This window comes from Ylistrum balloti, unplaced genomic scaffold (assembly GCF_031769215.1).
Source record: "Ylistrum balloti isolate Yb309-2 unplaced genomic scaffold, AGI_CSIRO_Ybal_v1 Utg369722, whole genome shotgun sequence".
Taxonomy (NCBI): Eukaryota; Metazoa; Mollusca; class Bivalvia; order Pectinida; family Pectinidae; genus Ylistrum; species Ylistrum balloti.
In genome coordinates this window covers 657,501-677,213 of record NW_026781941.1, presented here as the reverse complement: position 1 = coordinate 677,213, position 19,713 = coordinate 657,501, and the positions used below count along the sequence as shown (strand labels likewise).

Genomic DNA, 19,713 nt, shown 5'->3' with positions numbered 1-19,713 from the left:
TATGCAGGACGATTGAAGGATAGTAGAACCTAATGAGATCCTAAGTTTGTTGTGATTGACCACACCTCCTTCTTATTTATATTTCCATCTTTTTATCCAGGACTAATCAAATTAAATATACCGGCAAAGAATTTTTCTCACTTTATTTTCACAAAATATTGGTATGGAGCAATTTTGATATGAAGGTTAGTTTCAAGATACCATACAACTTATTGTAGATTTGTCATGATCAAACATACTGTAATGTTAATCTTAATTCTCTCTACACTATTAATTCTTCGATACAATTACATGTAGTAATAGACATGAGTAACTTATCTGGTGTGATATACATGCATGCGTAATATTTAATGATGGAGATAAGGTTGTCTTGCTATCAGCAGCAATTTATTCTAATTTGCAAATGTGAAAAGAAAAATGTTAATCATATTGTAAAATTATGAGATAAAAGTTCACAACCTTCAAATCTGGTTCAATGATAAAATGAATTATAGAAGGTATTATCAATTAATAACTTTTCTGTATTACTCTATCACTTTACTTCTGGTTTCTTTTGAGATATCAGGTCCTATATCAACTTTATATGTATGAAAAACTTTTCTAGACATTAGTTATAAAATAAAACCAGAAGAAAAGTTCTAATGTTTAAGATAATTTGACGAGACGAATTCCATTTTTGCAACACCTGTCAGACAGACAAGGTTTTAATTGGTGCATATACATTGGATGTAGGCCTGGTTTCCCCCTAACTCAGAAATTGTTTCTAAGATCAGCTCTGACTAATACAAACTCTTGAAACTGAGGTTTTCTCATCATTAAAAGAAAAAACAACAATGAAGATATATATATATATATCAGTGCTAATAGCATTCATGAAATTCTTCCAATTGGTCATAAGGTGATGTAGATACTAGGAAACAGTTAAAGGGAAACAGGAACATAGCCAGCAGGAATACCAAGATAGAAATAAAATATCTCTGAACCTCTCTACAGTCAGCAAATACACAAACATACAATGTCTCTAAACCTCTCTACAGTCAGCAAATACCCAGACAAACATACAATATCTCTGAACCTCTCTACAGTCAGCAAATACACAAATACACAGACAATGTCTCTGAACCTCTCTACAGTCAGCAAATACTCAGACAAACATACAATGTCTCTGAACCTCTCTACAGTCAGCAAATACCCAGACAAACATACAATGTCTCTAAACCTTTCTACAGTCAGCAAATACTCAGATAAACATACAATGTCTCTAAACCTCTCTACAGTCAGCAAATACCCAGACAAACATACAATGTCTCTGAAACTCTCTACAGTCAGCAAATACACAAATACAGAGACAGTGTCTCTGAACCTCTCTACAGTCCGCAAAAACCCAGACAAACATACAATGTCTATGAACCTATCTACAGTCCGCAAATACCCAGACAAACATACAATGTCTCTGAAACTCTCTACAGTCAGCAAATACACAAATACAGAGACAGTGTCTCTGAACCTCTCTACAGTCCGCAAATACCCAGACAAACATACAATGTCTCTGAAACTCTCTACAGTCAGCAAATACACAAATACAGAGACAGTGTCTCTGAACATCTCTACAGTCCGCAAATACCCAGACAAACATACAATGTCTCTGAACCTCTCTACAGTCAGCAAATACCCAGACAAACATACAATGTCTCTGAACCTCTCTACAGTCAGCAAAAACCCAGACAAACATACAATGTCTCTGAACCTATCTACAGTCCGCAAATACCCAGACAAACATACAGTGTCTCTGAACCTCTCTACAGTCAGCAAATACACAAACATACAATGTCTCTGAACCCCTCTACAGTCAGCAAAAACCCAGACAAACATACAATGTCTCTGAACCTATCTACAGTCCGCAAATACCCAGACAAACATACAATATCTCTGAACCTCTCTACAGTCAGCAAATACACAAATACAGAGACAGTGTCTCTGAACCTCTCTACAGTCAGCAAATACCCAGACAAACATACAATGTCTCTGAACCTCTCTACAGTCAGCAAATACCCAGACAAACATACAATGTCTCTGAAACTCTCTACAGTCAGCAAATACACAAATACAGAGACAGTGTCTCTGAACCTCTCTACAGTCCGCAAATACCCAGACAAACATACAATGTCTCTGAACCCCTCTACAGTCAGCAAAAACCCAGACAAACATACAATGTCTCTGAACCTATCTACAGTCCGCAAATACCCAGACAAACATACAATGTCTCTGAACCTCTCTACAGTCAGCAAATACCCAGACAAACATACGATGTCTCTGAACCTCTCTACAGTCAGCAAATACACAAACATACAATGTCTCTGAACCCCTCTACAGTCAGCAAAAACCCAGACAAACATACAATGTCTCTGAACCTATCTACAGTCCGCAAATACCCAGACAAACATACAATGTCTCTGAACCTCTCTACAGTCCGCAAATACCCAGACAAACATACAATATCTCTGAACCTCTCTACAGTCAGCAAATACACAAAAATACAATGTCTCTGAACCTATCTACAGTCAGCAAAAACCCAGACAAACATACAATATCTCTGAACCCCTCTACAGTCAGCAAAAACCCAGATAAACATACAATGTCTCTGAACCTCATCACAAGCATTCGTTCCTATTGTTTGTCATTTTTTGAGTGTATAATACCATAATTGTATCAATGCAACATTACGTATTTAGTAAGCTGTAAAGATATCTTCAAAAGAGCTAAGGTCAGGTAGGGTCATTTAAGGAAGTTATTATAGTGTCATCACACTGGAATTCCATAAGTTAACCTGGATATGGTTGTGTAACATTTTATTGAGTCATATCATACAAGCTAGTATATATATTATAATGTCAAATGTTAGACATTATGTGTAATATATAAATGATTGAAAGAAAATGAGAACTAAAAACTATTTTCATGGTAAATGAATCTACAAACTTTTTACCCAAACATAAATGAACATATATGGGACTTTGTTGTTTCAATAACTTTGTTGTATTACTTATTTCAGTAAATAGATAGTCATTAGATTTATAGTAAAGCTGACCGAATCTGAGAAAAACACTTCCTTGTTTCCAAATTTCAGTTGTTCCCGACTGTGTAATTTTTGACATCGACTGTATATAGACTGACCATGGCCTCAGATCAAGTCAGTGACTATGTAAATGAATTTGTGTACAACATTTCTAAATTTCCTGAGTACATTATACTAATATTTTATCATATATGAGCCTAAAGAGGGATGAGAGATGGGGACAACACTATCTATATAAATATATGCCTAAGGCTACGATTCAAATTAAAAAGCACCAATCCCTGACTTTTAAAGTCAGAGGGTGGGCTTATTACAGGACAATGTAATGATACTTGTTCAATGATGGCAAATATTTTTTTGAAGAACAAAATTATGTGGGCTTTGATTAATCAGAGTTGTATTGATATCATAATTAAAACATATTACAAGTTCACAGTTTATATACAAAAATAACTGATAAATATAAATGCTTTGCTCACCCCTATTACATTTGTTGAGTTTTTGTTAGTATATGCTGTGTGTGCCAAGTAATGCCAATGAGAGGTCAACAACCATTGATAATCCTTGTTTCTTACTAACCAGGCAGGCATTTTAATGGAAGTGAAAGCTACATGAGAATTAAATCCCTATTGGTGTTAAACATAAACGTGATGATTCCATCAGCAGCTACTATAAATTGACTTCCACTATAGTGATTCAGTGGATGCTGGATCTATACAATGCTATACAGGATATGCCACACCAGTCAATGCTTCTGGTAATTATTCTCCTCCATCATAAGTGTACCTAAGTGTATTTCTCAAACCTGATGAGTAAAACATGGTTTCACTTCAAATGAGGGATGAAGAAAGATTTCACTTTTAGTCATGATCAGAACTAACATTAGAAATTCACTGCAAAAAAGCTAAGGTTTAATAGGTGATGTTATGACAATCTATTATAAATAATTCAAAATGGGGTCAAGAATACCCGAATCTTTTTTAATCAATTTCTGTTAATAATTCACACAAAGTGATAAATGTACTAAGGTTATAGCATTGATGCAGAAATGTATTCTTCATTTTGTAAATATACAGAAAGATTACAAACACAAGTATTAAGCATTGGCACCTTCATGTTTATTCTTCAGGTGCTTAACATCAAGCCCTAATGCTTAACACCCATGTTTGTAACAATGTTTATCAAAATTCAAATCCTGACGATGAGAAAAAGTTTATTCATATACTGGTATATATCCTTCCAGTCCAACAGCAAGCATAAAAGTGATATCATATATCAGGTCTGCATTTTTTTCTTTTATTGAATTAAAAACCATAAAATTTGAGTTTTTCGCAAACTTCAAATAATTATAAATCAATGATAAATCAAAACACTCTATCTAATTATTTCCAATCATCGAAGATGAAGAAAAGACAGTCGATTCCAACCACCAAAACTTCAATGATCAAATTCAATTTTTAGCACTGGCCAGCTTCAGGCTTTTGTTTACCTAAGAATGTAATTGATTACAATGTGTTTATGGGACATGATGTTCGTGTATTTAATGGTGAAGAGGCAGTCCATATCTCCAGATGAATAAATGGACCTCCAGAAAAAATAACGATCAACATCATTGTGACTCATATCACTTTTATGATAAATGACTGAAGAAAATGTAAATTAAATCTGTGTTTGGATGTCTGGGAACATTTGGTGTTATATATCTGTAAAATTGAAGTGTTTAATATATTGCTTGACTCATTTGTGGATAAAAGTAGTAGATTTAAAGCACTGACATATGCCAGAACTAGCAGAATTTATGCAGCATTAACAAGACAGTGATACAAGTACCATTAGATCAGTAACACACTTACTGTCAGTCTATAATATGGATGAAATATCACCAATCTAAATTTGGCATCAGACAATTAAATTACTGTTTTCAGGAATGTCCGCATAATTACTTATGTTATGTGATAAACAGAATTTTACATAATTTCTATATCATATGAGATTATGTGTAGTCACACGTTTTCCATCTGATGTTGCCATAGGCAGGTTTCATAAATATCGCATTGTAGCTGGTGGTTACCTAACAGAAGATAAGGAAGGCCCATGGCATGTCAGCCAGAGCAATGAAGGTAAAGTGTCTTGTGAAAAAGTGTCTTGTGAAAAAGTGTCTTGTCCAAAGACATAACCATGTCAACATATACATGCCAATTTCTCAGCTTCCAGAGAAAAACAATCTGCCACAGGTAGGAGCATCATTCATGTACCATGCACCTTTGTCGGAGTTTTTGTAAGCCACATTGTCACCAACTGAGCTTTATTGCAATGTAAACCCTTGATCTACAGAAATTTCCCAGAAATATATCTATTGATAATAAGACAATGGTACAACAATCTTGTCAAAAAACATATCCTTTTATCTGAATATGAAGTACAGTGCATCATTCCCAAACAGATACTTCTCAAATCCTATCACCTCTTGAAATGGAATGAAATGACCATGTACAGGATGACATCCTCTTTATTATAGTAAGAAAAACCTTCCCAATACCAATCCCTCTCCATTCCAAATAACAAACTGAACCATGAAAACAACACCTGTGGTGACAGTTGTAAGCGTTGCTCCCGAGCACAAACACCTGTCATAGGTACGCTTTGTACACAATACCTACCATGATCAGGAGGATTATAAAAAAGTAATGTATCGTTATCTCCAATGACAAACTGAAAGCATATTGATTGAGTCTATCATTTTACTGAGGCAAGAAAGGTCTACAAATAACATGTAAATACTGAGGCAGACTTAGAAAGATAGTTTCCCATCAAAATTGTTGGTCATAGATTAATATTATTTTAGCACCTACAGAATAGAAATATTAGTAAAGTGTTTGTTTTACATGATTCATTTTCATACTGATCAATGCAAACACATATTTAATCATCAATTATATACGTAACCCATTCGAACAAGCTAACCATTCTTCAGGAGCTACATTGGGACATATGTAACGTTACTTATAAGATCGCAGGGTAACATGTAGATTTCTTTAAACTAAAGTCCCATATAGTACAGGGCTCTCACACCCCATTTTGGGACTGGGGCCTGGAGCCCTTAGAATTGGGAAAAATAGCTGTTTTCCTTAGAATTGGGAAAACTTGGGGTCTAAATTGGGTGAAAAAGATACTATTTTGCATTGGGAATATTCGACCCCAAATCTGGCAGATCAAGAGCCCTATAGTATTTACCAAGTATCATTGGTTTTCTTCTTTACCTAAATATTTTTAATCTATCAAGCTCTTTTTTCTGTATTAAGTTGGACATGTGCAGTTTAAATGATTAAAGGAAACGGAATGGCTAATGTAATATACAGAAAGAAATGGGTTCAATTATATCAGAGACCAGACCGATCATCTTGCTTCACTTCTACAAACTGAACCCTCTCTGAACTGCCAAAATATTCATGTCCACTAACATAGTCAGTTTGAAGAATTTCAACTGCATCATTAAAAAGGTGATATTTTACAGATAGGTTAATTTTGCATATAAATATATGTGTACATATTTGCAATCTCTCTTCTCCATAAAAATGCACATATATGTTTACATGATCATTTCTTTTTCTGATGGAAGCTTACCAAATATATATCACTTTTGTGAAGTTACTTTGAATAAACCTCAAACTTTGACCCTGGAATCAATTCCTACCCAAACCCACAATAATAACATCTCCTCAGTGTGTCTCTACATCATCTACAATGATACAACTGGCCATAGTGACTTGATTATCATCCCATGGAGTTGCATGCGATGTATATCATCAAATTAGGTGTTTCATTGTCCATAGCACACACTTTTTTTCAATCAGTCTCTGTTTTGAATTTGAAAAAGCATGTTTACTTTTAATCTTACCAAAAATATTACCCTGTTTCCCCCTCATATCCATCAATGAAAAAAGGACTTAATCACACTGTCTTTTCATGATTTCCTTTTAGTATCAAGAACTGCATGCATGAATACATGTGAAAGTCAATATTATCTATGGGAAGTATTGGTAGATTGATTTCTCTATACGGTGAACTATATATGAACTCTTCACATTTATACACAGTGTAATAGACGACGGGCCTTAATGGTCATCTGATGATAAAGGTGTCTATTTGTTTTAATATGTACAGCAATAAAAATAGCAGAAACCTGCACAGTTACCTACGGCTTAAACTGAAGCTTAAAATATGTTTTTCAAAATTGCAGGGATATTGTTATTCAGATCAACCTGAAAAATAACAACATTTGGTCAGGACATAGACCATCTCAGGATCACTTCTCACAAGTTTTAGCTCTCCTCCAATTAGCAGAACTTGAGAAGAATTTGAAATTTTTTACATATGGCACATGACGACAGATGAAACATGATTGTTCTCGGCTAGGTCAACCTGACCCGAATCAACCTGATAACTTACAAAACTTAGGTATTTGTGCACTTATTATAGGTGACTGCCATTCTTTTAGTTATTTGAAAGAACAGTCTCTATATATAGGAGTGTGAGAATAATCAGGCTGGTGGATTTGTATATCATTCTGTCAACACTGCTGGTTTCATCAAAGGCAAATTTATACAGTTAAGAGTTATTTGCTTATTTTTTTTAACTGCAGGAATCCTATCATACTTTTAAAAATAAAACCATAACACTGATATCAACAAAACATGAGAGAATGCAATGGGATTGATAAGTTAGGTCTTCTTGTACTTTTTTGCAATAAAAAACAAAAAACCTTATCAGTGTTGATATTGAAGGACCATGTCATTTTGTGCATGTTCGCTGTATTCCTGTTCATAAATGATTACATCTCTCAACATACACGATACACATAATGATATAAGATTTGATTAAATTGTCAATACATATAACACAATCTGGATTCTGAAACGCGGAAACCCATTTCAATTTTCTGGTTCACTCATAACAATGCACAATCCGCAAATGAAAGTTCAGTATTATCTTACAAAGTCAGTGAGACTGAACTAAACGATCACCAATACTCACAATTTGTAGGTAGGAACAGGGAAAGTGTTTCTTTCGCTCTTCGCATCAATTTAGTTTCCAGGCAAGTCAGAAAGTTCTACTAAAATCCTGAATTCTGTTCTAATTAATAAGCAGAAAATTCCAGATTCGTATAATAAAATTCCTAATCTGACTTGAATATATGGAATTCATATGAATACAACCATTTGTTTTCATCATATATGAATATTCATATCCGTGAACTATCCTTATTTTGCAGAAAAGTTAACATTTAAGAAAATGAAGAACGGAAGGATGAAAATATTTTCTATCACATTGTCCCACCTAATCATATTTTTAGTAGAGTCCTGTCATAGGCGCTTGAAAATCATTTCCATAGCCGTATATAACAAACATTTTAAAGATCATGAAATAGTGTTTGATTTCATAGAGAGTATGAAATTACAATTGATCAAAGAATATAAATAATTTAATGCCAAATTCGCAATCATATCGACAATCAGTTAAACTGATAAAAGGTGTTATTTCTATGGTGACGATATATATATCATTTTCATATGATTTGCATTTTTATTTATACACAACAGTTGGTTTGAGAGTATGAAATCCAAGATGGAAGAAGAATAGGGGATGTAAAATCACGTGAATTTAACTTTTTGAACAGAGCATTACTATCAACTAAGAAACGAACTTCAACAAAGCGAAATCTTTCTCATTGATCACAAAATCATCATCAGATATGGCAGAGGAAAAGAAAGATGCTGGTAGTATGGTATGACACATAGAAAATGAGCAGCGTTTGATTGTTACCTTATGTAGATTCTTTCAGCAGGGCCTGTTAGTTCTGTATAATTAGAATATCTTGCTAAAATACCGATTAACGCTAGTCATGGGTAACAAGTTGTAACACTTCTAGAATCTGGTCCATAACTATCTATATAATAAAATCTAAATGGTTGATTCTCCCAAAACTTATAGGAGAAATTATACCTTCCTGATGCCTCGGGTACGATACTGTCTGGCTACTTTGAGAGAGTTCCCCTTGTTTTACTGGACATATTTCATTTCGCCAAGTTTCATTATGATCTGCTTTTCATCAGGGAAATGTAATGATATCTCATATTATACAGCCCTGTTGTCATGTAGCAGCAGATTTAAATAAAAAAGAAAAGCTTCACTTTGCATACTAAGTAAAACCTGTTGATCTTTTTTTCTTTCTTTATGGAGATATGGTCAAAAAATCTAAAGGCTTCAAAGTACTTCTTTTCTGTATGTCCTATGTGACGATAATACAGTTACTATTGTGATGACTCAATTTTCAAAGTGGCCAGGACTTTCAGTAAACATCTTTTAGCAAAAAATTATTTACCTTGTCATATATAAATGCAAGTTTTGATAATATATTGCAAAAGTTTGAATTGGCCAGTTTGCATATTTTATGCAAATTTGTGGTTTTCACCTGTTCAGAAAGGTTTTAAGAATTGACATGACCTCTGGTTTTCACTTTTTTGAATTGATAAAAAAGTACACTACACTGAAACGTTTGGCATGTTTATTTTTATGTGAATATTATTTTGATAATAACTTTGAATATAATCATGCACAACAGCATTTGTGGTGTACTATACTGGTTGTGGAGAAAGTAGTTTAAGAGTAGCTATATAGGTATAGATGAAGTTTGGAGACATTCTAATCTACAAGTAAGAGTTCACTTTGCAAACAGGCCTGTGGCCCTTTCTGGCTTAGTTGTAATAAGGCTTTCACAAGTTTAAAATTTTTGCCCGAGGTTCCCAACTTTTGTCATCCAACTCATACTTGGTTACCTAAAAGATTAATGTCCAGAATACAAAAATGACGATGATAATCAAGTTATAAAGTTTAGAGACAGCCTTTCTTACCTACCAAGTAAAATAAGATACAGTTGTACATGTTTTAGTTGTGTAAACACAACAAAATGTAAACTAAAAATAAGCATAAACATGTTTAAGACATTTTGTCAAATATTTTGTGCTGGTTACTGAAGGGACCACTTGTATAGGTTATATTTGGTGCCCAAAAACTACATTCTTATTTGTTATAGTCTAGATTTAAGAAAACTAATGATTCATCTAACAGGATCAAAACAGGATGCACTTGAAGTATAACTCCTAGTCTAAAACAGCTTTATATAGATATGATTAAAATTCAATAGATTTTTATACAGATTATGTTATTTTATTGAAAAAAAAAGAACTGAAATATATTATGTGATTTAACCTGTATCCTTATATTTAGATGTAACATATTTAGCTGCAATTAGGACATAGCAAAAAGGCATAAGTTCTCCATAAATCCTTAAGATTAAAACACATATGTTTCTGCTAAATACAGATTAATGTTTAACACAACCAACCCTGCATTTTTGTAGCATGACCTAAATTGTTTTTGACAATTTTTGAGTAAGAGGCTGTCAGAATTAAGATAGTTCTTTCTCTGTGTATCCTTATGATAACCCATGGTAAAAAACAATTTCCAAAATGAACAAAATCTCCCAGCTGACTTATACATTTTTTTTCATAATATGGCAAAATTAGCAGTAACACATATGTTATTATTAATTTAAGGCCTGCTTATTTTACCATAAAGGATATTTGATAAAAACAATACATTTGTTTATTCTTTGGTATGAATATGTTATTGTTTTTCAAAACTTAAAATATTATTAAAGTTGATGTGGTAGTATTATTGAAAATGTAACACATGTATCATAATTTGTTCATATTTTATTATAATTTTCAGCGAACTGAGGAATATAAGCTAGAAGCAGTTTCAGAGCTTAGGTTTGAAGTGGAGACTGGCTCTGGTAAAAATGTACAACTGGATGTAAGTATTCTGTCAATAAATTCTACATTGTTTTCATGGCTGGATTATGTGGTGCAACTGATGTATACTTGTCACCTGTCTGATGTTTTTCTCCTCGTTATCCAGCTTCCATAGTCCAGTCAATAAGACTTGAATGCACTTCAAAACTTGTCTACAAATATGATTAAGATTGGCAATATCATTTTGTTTCATAATTGAATTACTAAAACATAGAGAAGATTACCAGTTCAGAGATAAAGTCTATATGGTACCATTTTTTTGGTTTTTTGTTTTTTTTTTTTCGTAGCTTTTGGAAGGAATGGCTGAGGTATTTGGTGCAGAGCTTACCAAAGGGAGACAAATCACATTTGAAGAAGGAGCAAAAGTGGCTGTATTTACATGGCATGGCTGTCTTATCAAAATATCCTTTTATTTCCTTATTATCATCTAGATATTTCACATTGAAATGAAAACCAGTCACTTTGTAAACAAAATACCATGCTATAGTAATATCGGTCTGTAAGCACTTAAGCCTTCAGAAATACAAATTTTACGTAATTTCCTCCAGAATTTTCTTCAGACTGTTTGTTTAGTAACTCAAAAATACTTTTTTGGATTGAGATTGAGATTTTCGCATGAAAATTGAAGGCAAAATTAATACAGATTTTATTTTAAAAATAAAAATGTTTATATTCTCAGGTTTTAATGTATATAGATGTAATAGGAAGGAGTTATGAAAAACTCTGTACCCCCGCAGGAGTTCAACTAGCAACCCATCAGTCTAGTCAGAAACTCAACTGCTGGACTAAATGGGAATTCCCACACACCATGACTATTAAGGTGACCTGTAAACTTCTACATACTAAATACCGAATGTTGTTGGTCACAAAAACAGATAATTATATAAACTAAATGAGAGATGATCAAAACTTTCTGTTGTCAGTAACCAGTGATACTAACAGATCTTAAAATTTCCAGCAATGTTCATCAGCACTATAATATATTCAGCTGATTTGTGAGAGTCCACTGCTGTAGTCTGTGTTTTCACTGGGCAGTATGATCTTTGTAGGTGTCCTACCCACAAATTTCAGGGTCACACTTGAGCATGGCCAGGTCAGTTACATGTACTTGCCAATTTATACTTCTAGAACCTCCATGAGCGTGACCGATCACTAGAGAACATAATTCCACTTCTATGGCCATAATTATTGAACACTGCTTTATTTTGTAAAATAGATAAATAGATAACTGTCTTTCTATACTCATAAACTGCTTTCTTTATTCCTTTATTTCAATCCATCATCATCAACATCTATGATTGCCTTTGGCACTTTGATTTTTGTGTACTGATAATATGCTTATACTTTCGGTACAAATGACCTATTGGCAGCTGAATGGAACTTCATACGGTTTAAGGTCAATAAGGACACTACAATGAGAGGAAGGAGATGTTTGAGTCAAACATGTCTACAGTATACATGTTGATACTTGAGATGTCTGATGCATTTAGTATTTGTGAAAGAAAATTTTATATTATTTTATATATAATAATAATAATTATCTGCCAACTCTTCCCATTTTGAAGGGAAATTATAATTTAATTGAAAACCATGATTTAAACTTTAGACATAAATAATCAGTAAACTTTAGTAACATTTAAGTATTTAAAAAATCATTCACAAGTAAAAACAGCTTATAATATGTTTCAAAGACATTAGTTTATTAAAAAAACATGTGTTAATTATGTAAGGTCCTCTTAGGTATGGAATTGATCAGGTGACTGGAAAGAAATAAAAAAAGGCAAGTATGTTGTTATTATAGTGTTGGTTATAGCTGCCTTAACCTAGGACACTTATCAGGCAAAACTGAGGTGGCATATATTGCTAAGGAGACACCCATGGTGACGTACATCAATACTCATGCTGCCTTGGAGCAGATGAGACAGAAGGCGGAAAAGGAGAAAACACGAGGACCAAGGGTGAGTAATTATTGTCACCAACAAACCAGTTATAATAAAAATAGTTTTTACTCTTTTTGAATGAGATTTGCAGACAAACATACATTTACTTTGGGAAATAGTGATATTTAAAGTCTGTTGGTAATTTTGTGAAATAGGATTTTAAATCTAAAAATAAATATTGTGTAGGTTAACTTTGTAAAATTGTATACTTTGAGAAAAGTCAACACAAATGTTTATTTACATGTACTTGTTTCTGCTTTATAGATACAGACTGCGCCAAATTTCTTGTCTTGTCCCTGTTGCATTCTGGGAAAGGCATTAAATGTTTGCCTTTCTTTTTTTAATAGATATCAGTATTTTATACATGTATATCGTGGTTGATATGAAGAATTCAGCAAGCAATTGTTTTATTCCATATAAAGATATAGTAGGGAGCACAACATCTGGAAGATAGGAGAACTGGGGGAAGAGGGCATATCAAATGTGTATTGTTGTGATCTACTATTACCCTCTACATTGTAGTTAAACTCTATGTGTGTAGCTCCATTTCTGTGGTAAGATGTTTATTTTATCCCTATTTCCATGAAAGCAATGGTGACAGGCTATATCATAAACATTTTCTAGTATGATTTTAAGTTAAGTGTGATTTTATGATATAACCATCTTAGGATTAATCGGGATGGGGAGGGAGCAACACATTACCCCTGGCTAAAATTCAGAGAGTAGGATTGTCACCACTCAAAATCAGAGAGTAGGATTGTCGTCACTCAAAATCAGAGAGTGGGATTGTCACCACTCAGAATCAGAGAGTAGGATTGTCAACACTCCAATTCAGAGAGTAGGATTGTCAACTCTCCAATTCAGAGAGTTGGATTGTCACCACTCCAATTCAGAGAGTAGGATTGTCACCACTCAAAATCAGAGAGTAGGATTGTCACCACTCAAAATCAGAGAGTAGGATTGTCACCACTCAAAATCAGAGAGTAGGATTGTCACCACTCAAAATCAGAGAGTGGGATTGTCAACACTCAGAATCAGAGAGTGGGATTGTCACCACTCCAATTCAGAGAGTAGGATTGTCACCACTCCAATTCAGAGAGTAGGATTGTCACCACTCCCATTCAGAGAGTAGGATTGTCACCACTCCAATTCAGAGAGTAGGATTGTCACCACTCCAATTCAGAGAGTAGGATTGTCACCACTCAAAATCAGAGAATAGGATTGTCACCACTCAAAATCAGAGAGTGGGATTGTCACCACTCAGAATCAGAGAGTAGGATTGTCACCACTCCAATTCAGAGAGTAGGATTGTCACCACTCCAATTCAGAGAGTAGGTTTGTCAACACTCCAATTCAGAGAGTAGGATTGTCACCACTCCAATTCAGAGAGTAGGATTGTCACCACTCAAAATCAGAGAGTAGGATTGTCGTCACTCAAAATCAGAGAGTGGGATTGTCACCACTCAGAATCAGAGAGTAGGATTGTCATCACTCAGAATCAGAGAGTGGGATTGTCACCACTCCAATTCAGAGAGTAGGATTGTCACCACTCAAAATCAGAGAGTAGGATTGTCACCACTCCAATTCAGGGAGTAGGATTTTCACCACTCAAGATCAGAGAGAAGGATTGTCGTCACTCAAAATCAGAGAGTGGGATTGTCACCACTCAGAATCAGAGAGTAGGATTGTCATCACTCAGAATCAGAGAGTGGGATTGTCATCACTCAGAATCAGAGAGTGGGATTGTCACCACTCAGAATCAGAGAGTAGGATTGTCATCACTCAGAATCAGAGAGTGGGATTGTCATCACTCAGAATCAGAGAGTGGGATTGTCACCACTCAGAATTGAAATATTTGTTGATAAATCTTGTAAACAACAAAAGAGATGAGTTTGTTACCAAATGAGGGTTTTGCCTTCTAAATACAATACATAAGTATTACAGTTTGTATATAAATGTTCATCAGAGTAAGTTCATTTTAACCTTGCTGTTTACTTACTCCAGGTCATGGTAGTGGGTCCTACAGATGTTGGTAAAAGTACCCTATGTCGTCTGCTCCTAAACTACGCTTCCAGACTTGGGCGTGCACCCATATTTGTCGATCTGGATGTAGGACAGGTATAGTAATGCTTTTTGTCCTAATTTTGATTACTATATACCAGAATATTTTAGCCCTTGTGCTATTATACACTTATTTGCCTAATGTTAATTGGCCCTCTGAGGATATATAAAAGGGTTATACAAGTGTAACTAATATTTTGCCCCCATCTTAAGTTTGCCCTCCTCATTCATGGATGAAAAGGGCAAAAATTAAAAGAAGGCAGAAATTCCTAGTAAACAGAATATTCTTGATAAGTTGATATTCTAAAGAGGCTTTCACTAGAAAATGCTGAATTTCGAAGCTGCGCTGTTCCCTGTTTTGCTATAGACATAGAAATTAATTTTGCCTCCCCTTCAAATAAAGGTTTGTTCCACTACACTGCTGCATCAGCCATAACTTAAGAAATGTATATTTTCATGAAGTAAAAGCTGAAATGAGGTCACTGTGACCTTCATCTGTAGGTCAAAGTTTCCAGTCCCTTCTTGTCTAGGCCATAAGTTTTGAACTGTCAGAGAAAGATTTGATGACACTTGAAACATAACTACATCACCTTGCAGGCACTGTGAATTGCACTGAGAAAAAATCACTTTGATTTTTACTTCAAGGCTAAATAAGTTCATTTTTTCAGTAATTTTTGCCTGGGCATGGTTTAAGAATCATAAAAGATATCCTGATAAAACTGGAAGCCACCATAGAACATGTCAATCCTCAGATCAGAGGTCGTCCTTAATGTTAACTTTTAAATCCTTTACCTGTACAATTTGTTTTATATAATTTTATGAAGCAAGTTAATCAATTAACACGATTTATCAACAGAATTAATATAGTTTACTGTATTTCTGATAAAAAATATGTCCTTACTTTTATTCTCAGGGTGAAATATCTATTCCTGGAACTATTGGTAAGTACATCTTCACACAAAGCACCTAGCCATTACTGACATCAGGTCCAGTGTTAGAGCAGTTTTCCAGTATTGATGCTGAATGTCATATTTACGATAACAAAAGTTATATAAATAGTAAAATTGATTTGGTTGTAAATTATGTTGGTATTTTTCTTAAAGTATAACCGCCAAGCTTAGTATTCATCAAAAATTCAGCATACCTATCAATTATGAAATCAATGTTTTTGGAAATTTTTAGATAACAATAATATTATATCTAATACATAAATGATAGGTTTATAACATTGGTGTTTCATAACTTTGTTATACAGAGATCTAAGATATTTCTGATAAAAAACAAGAATCTATTTAGATTTTGTCCATTGTGTTAAAATGTTTATTAAAGGGAATAAATGATTGGTGACTAGTCTATATACCACAAAATAGTGAAGAAAATGTCTGCAAGTTTTACATGTATAGTAAACAGGGACTTCATAAGTTACAGGTATGATTATAGTAGAAGTAGTATGACTATAGCTGATGTTTATGTTTTAGGTAGTATAGTAGTGGAGAGGCCATCAGATATAGAGGAGGGTTACAACCTTAACGCTCCTCTGGTATTTCATTTCGGAAGTGCAAGCCCATCGCAAAACATTCAGCTTTTCAAACTCCTGGTTTCCAAGATGGCCGACACAGTTAACCAAAAATGTGATAAGAGTAAGAAGTGTAAGTAATGGACATATGCAGTGTAGTTGTTTGGGTGGAGAGAAGTGTAAGTAATGGATATATGGGGTGTAGTTGTTTGGGTGGAGAGAAGTGTAAGTAATGGATATATGGGGTGTAGTTGTTTGGGTGGAGAGAAGTGTAAGTAATGGACATATGGAGTGTAGTTGTTTGGGTGGAGAGAAGTGTAAGTAATGGACATATGGAGTGTAGTTGTTTGGGTGGAGAGAAGTGTAAGTAATGGACATATGGGTTGTAGTTGTTTGGGTGGAGAGAAGTGTAAGTAATGGACATATGGGGTGTAGTTCTTTGGGTGGAGAGAAGTGTAAGTAATGGACATATGGGGTGTAGTTGTTTGGGTGGAGAGAAGTGTAAGTAATGGACATATGGGTTGTAGTTGTTTGGGTGAAGAGAAGTGTAAGTAATGGACATATGGAGTGTAGTTGTTTGGGTGGAGAGAAGTGTAAGTAATGGACATATGGAGTGTAGTTGTTTGGGTGGAGAGAAGTGTAAGTAATGGACATATGGGTTGTAGTTGTTTGGGTGGAGAGAAGTGTAAGTAATGGACATATGGAGTGTAGTTGTTTGGGTGGAGAGAAGTGTAAGTAATGGACATATGGGGTGTAGTTGTTTGGGTGGAGAGAAGTGTAAGTAATGGACATATGGAGTGTAGTTGTTTGGGTGGAGAGAAGTGTAAGTAATGGACATATGGGTTGTAGTTGTTTGGGTGGAGAGAAGTGTAAGTAATGGACATATGGGGTGTAGTTGTTTGGGTGGAGAGAAGTGTAAGTAATGGACATATGGGGTGTAGTTGTTTGGGTGGAGAGAAGTGTAAGTAATGGACATATGGAGTGTAGTTGTTTGGGTGGAGAGAAGTGTAAGTAATGGACATATGGGGTGTAGTTGTTTGGGTGGAGAGAAGTGTAAGTAATGGACATATGGGGTGTAGTTGTTTGGGTGGAGAGAAGTGTAAGTAATGGATATATGGGGTGTAGTTGTTTGGGTGGAGAGAAGTGTAAGTAATGGATATATGGGGTGTAGTTGTTTGGGTGGAGAGAAGTGTAAGTAATGGACATATGGGGTGTAGTTGTTTGGGTGGAGAGAAGTGTAAGTAATGGATATATGGGGTGTAGTTGTTTGGGTGGAGAGAAGTGTAAGTAATGGACATATGGAGTGTAGTTGTTTGGGTGGAGAGAAGTGTAAGTAATGGACATATGGAGTGTAGTTGTTTGGGTGGAGAGAAGTGTAAGTAATGGACATATGGGGTGTAGTTGTTTGGGTGGAGAGAAGTGTAAGTAATGGACATATGGAGTGTAGTTGTTTGGGTGGAGAGAAGTGTAAGTAATGGACATATGGAGTGTAGTTGTTTGGGTGGAGAGAAGTGTAAGTAATGGACATATGGAGTGTAGTTGTTTGGGTGGAGAGAAGTGTAAGTAATGGACATATGGGGTGTAGTTGTTTGGGTGGAGAGAAGTGTAAGTAATGGACATATGGAGAGAGAAGTGTAAGTAATGGACATATGGAGTGTAGTTGTTTGGGTGGAGAGAAGTGTAAGTAATGGACATATGGAGTGTAGTTGTTTGGGTGGAGAGAAGTGTAAGTAATGGACATATGGAGTGTAGTTGTTTGGGTGGAGAGAAGTGTAAGTAATGGACATATGGAGTGTAGTTGTTTGGGTGGAGAGAAGTGTAAGTAATGGATATATGGAGTGTAGTTGTTTGGGTGGAGAGAAGTGTAAGTAATGGACATATGGAGTGTAGTTGTTTGGGTGGAGAGAAGTGTAAGTAATGGACATATGGGATGTAGTTGTTTGGGTGGAGAGAAGTGTAAGTAATGGACATATGGGGTGTAGTTGTTTTGGTGGAGAGCGTTTTAGGGTCATTTAAAGTGAAGAGAAAACAAGGGAAAATATCAAACTGATAAAGAACATTGAGTAGAGTGGGTTGATGTGGGTTGTATCAACAAATTTCATTAACTTGAAGTCATCGGGGGTCATAAAAAAAAATTTCCAAGTGTCTATTATCAAGATTAAAAGAGAATTCAAGTTAAGCAGGGTATTCCAGTTTACTGTGCTAGAATTAATTAAGTTTGACTGAAGTGTTAAATACAGTGTCACTAAAATAATGGAGCGTGCCTCTTTGGCCCAGTCAGTAGAGCCGTTGATTATCACAATGGAGATGCTGACAGGGTGGAGTCCTAGACAGAAATGTGGTTTACATATTCTATTCCACATGTTATAAAAAAAAATGGAAAAATTTTAATTGTTTATTAATTCTCAGGTATTTGTGAATAACAGTAATTATGAAATCAACACTATCACTTCACTATCATGAAAATTTGAAATTTTGTAGTAAATGTAGAGACCAATAAGTTGATTCATATTTTCACCATTTCTTTTTTGGATGATATTATCAGGCTGTGCCAGTGGAGTCATCATCAACACTGGAGGTTGGGTGAGGGGAGGTGGATATGACATGCTTAAACACACTGCTGGCTGTTTTGAAGGTAGAATTTTAACTCATCAACAATAGATGGGTCCTATCTCATCTCAGTTGAAAGTTGTCAGTTATGTGTTTCCATTGAACTTTTCACTTTCTTTAGATACTGTATACTGTGAATTGTTTGCCCTTGTTTTATTTTTACCCTATTTGTCCATAACAGGGAGGGCAAATTTAAAATTAGTGCAAACATTTGATACACTTTTATATAATACTCTTACATAATCTTTATAGAGCGAAATGAACATGAGGCAAATTCAAGCATAATGGTACCAGGGCTAAAATATATTTTGGTAATAATATACCGGTATGCCATTATGGATATGTGAAATTAAAAGAAAAGTGAAAAATGATAAGCATTCTATAGAGTTAGGAACATGTCATCGAAAAAAAAATTTTTTTCTGATAATTGCAGTTGATGTGATAATCGTGTTGGACCAGGAACGATTATACAATGAACTAAAGCGTGATATGCCCGACTTTGTGGAGGTGCTTCTTCTACCCAAATCTGGAGGGGTAAGTTTTCTATCTATTGGAACTATTGCTGTGTTTCAATCACACATTTAAAATTTCAATTGTCAAATAAACATGATTCACCAATAGCTATATCTCCATACA

General features: G+C 34.7%; 2 protein-coding genes across 2 annotated transcripts in view; one reads left to right on the top strand and one right to left on the bottom strand.

Annotated features, from left to right (window-relative positions):
* The window catches only part of LOC132565406 (dnaJ homolog subfamily B member 6-like), a 53,775-nt gene extending 45,594 nt beyond the window's left edge, over positions 1 to 8,181 (bottom strand). The window contains exon 1 of the mRNA XM_060230045.1: positions 8,111 to 8,181. The gene's annotated coding sequence lies outside the window, so the exon portion shown is untranslated. The remainder of the gene's footprint in view (positions 1 to 8,110) is intronic.
* A 559-nt stretch (positions 8,182 to 8,740) lies between these two features.
* LOC132565408 (polyribonucleotide 5'-hydroxyl-kinase Clp1-like) overlaps positions 8,741 to 19,713 on the top strand; it is a 15,857-nt gene continuing 4,884 nt past the window's right edge. The window contains exons 1-9 of the mRNA XM_060230049.1: positions 8,741 to 8,861; positions 10,868 to 10,951; positions 11,238 to 11,351; positions 12,783 to 12,908; positions 14,895 to 15,008; positions 15,865 to 15,892; positions 16,430 to 16,600; positions 19,013 to 19,102; positions 19,511 to 19,611. Of these exons, the coding sequence (XP_060086032.1) occupies positions 8,829 to 8,861; positions 10,868 to 10,951; positions 11,238 to 11,351; positions 12,783 to 12,908; positions 14,895 to 15,008; positions 15,865 to 15,892; positions 16,430 to 16,600; positions 19,013 to 19,102; positions 19,511 to 19,611 (861 nt within the window). The 5' untranslated portion in view covers positions 8,741 to 8,828. The remainder of the gene's footprint in view (positions 8,862 to 10,867; positions 10,952 to 11,237; positions 11,352 to 12,782; positions 12,909 to 14,894; positions 15,009 to 15,864; positions 15,893 to 16,429; positions 16,601 to 19,012; positions 19,103 to 19,510; positions 19,612 to 19,713) is intronic.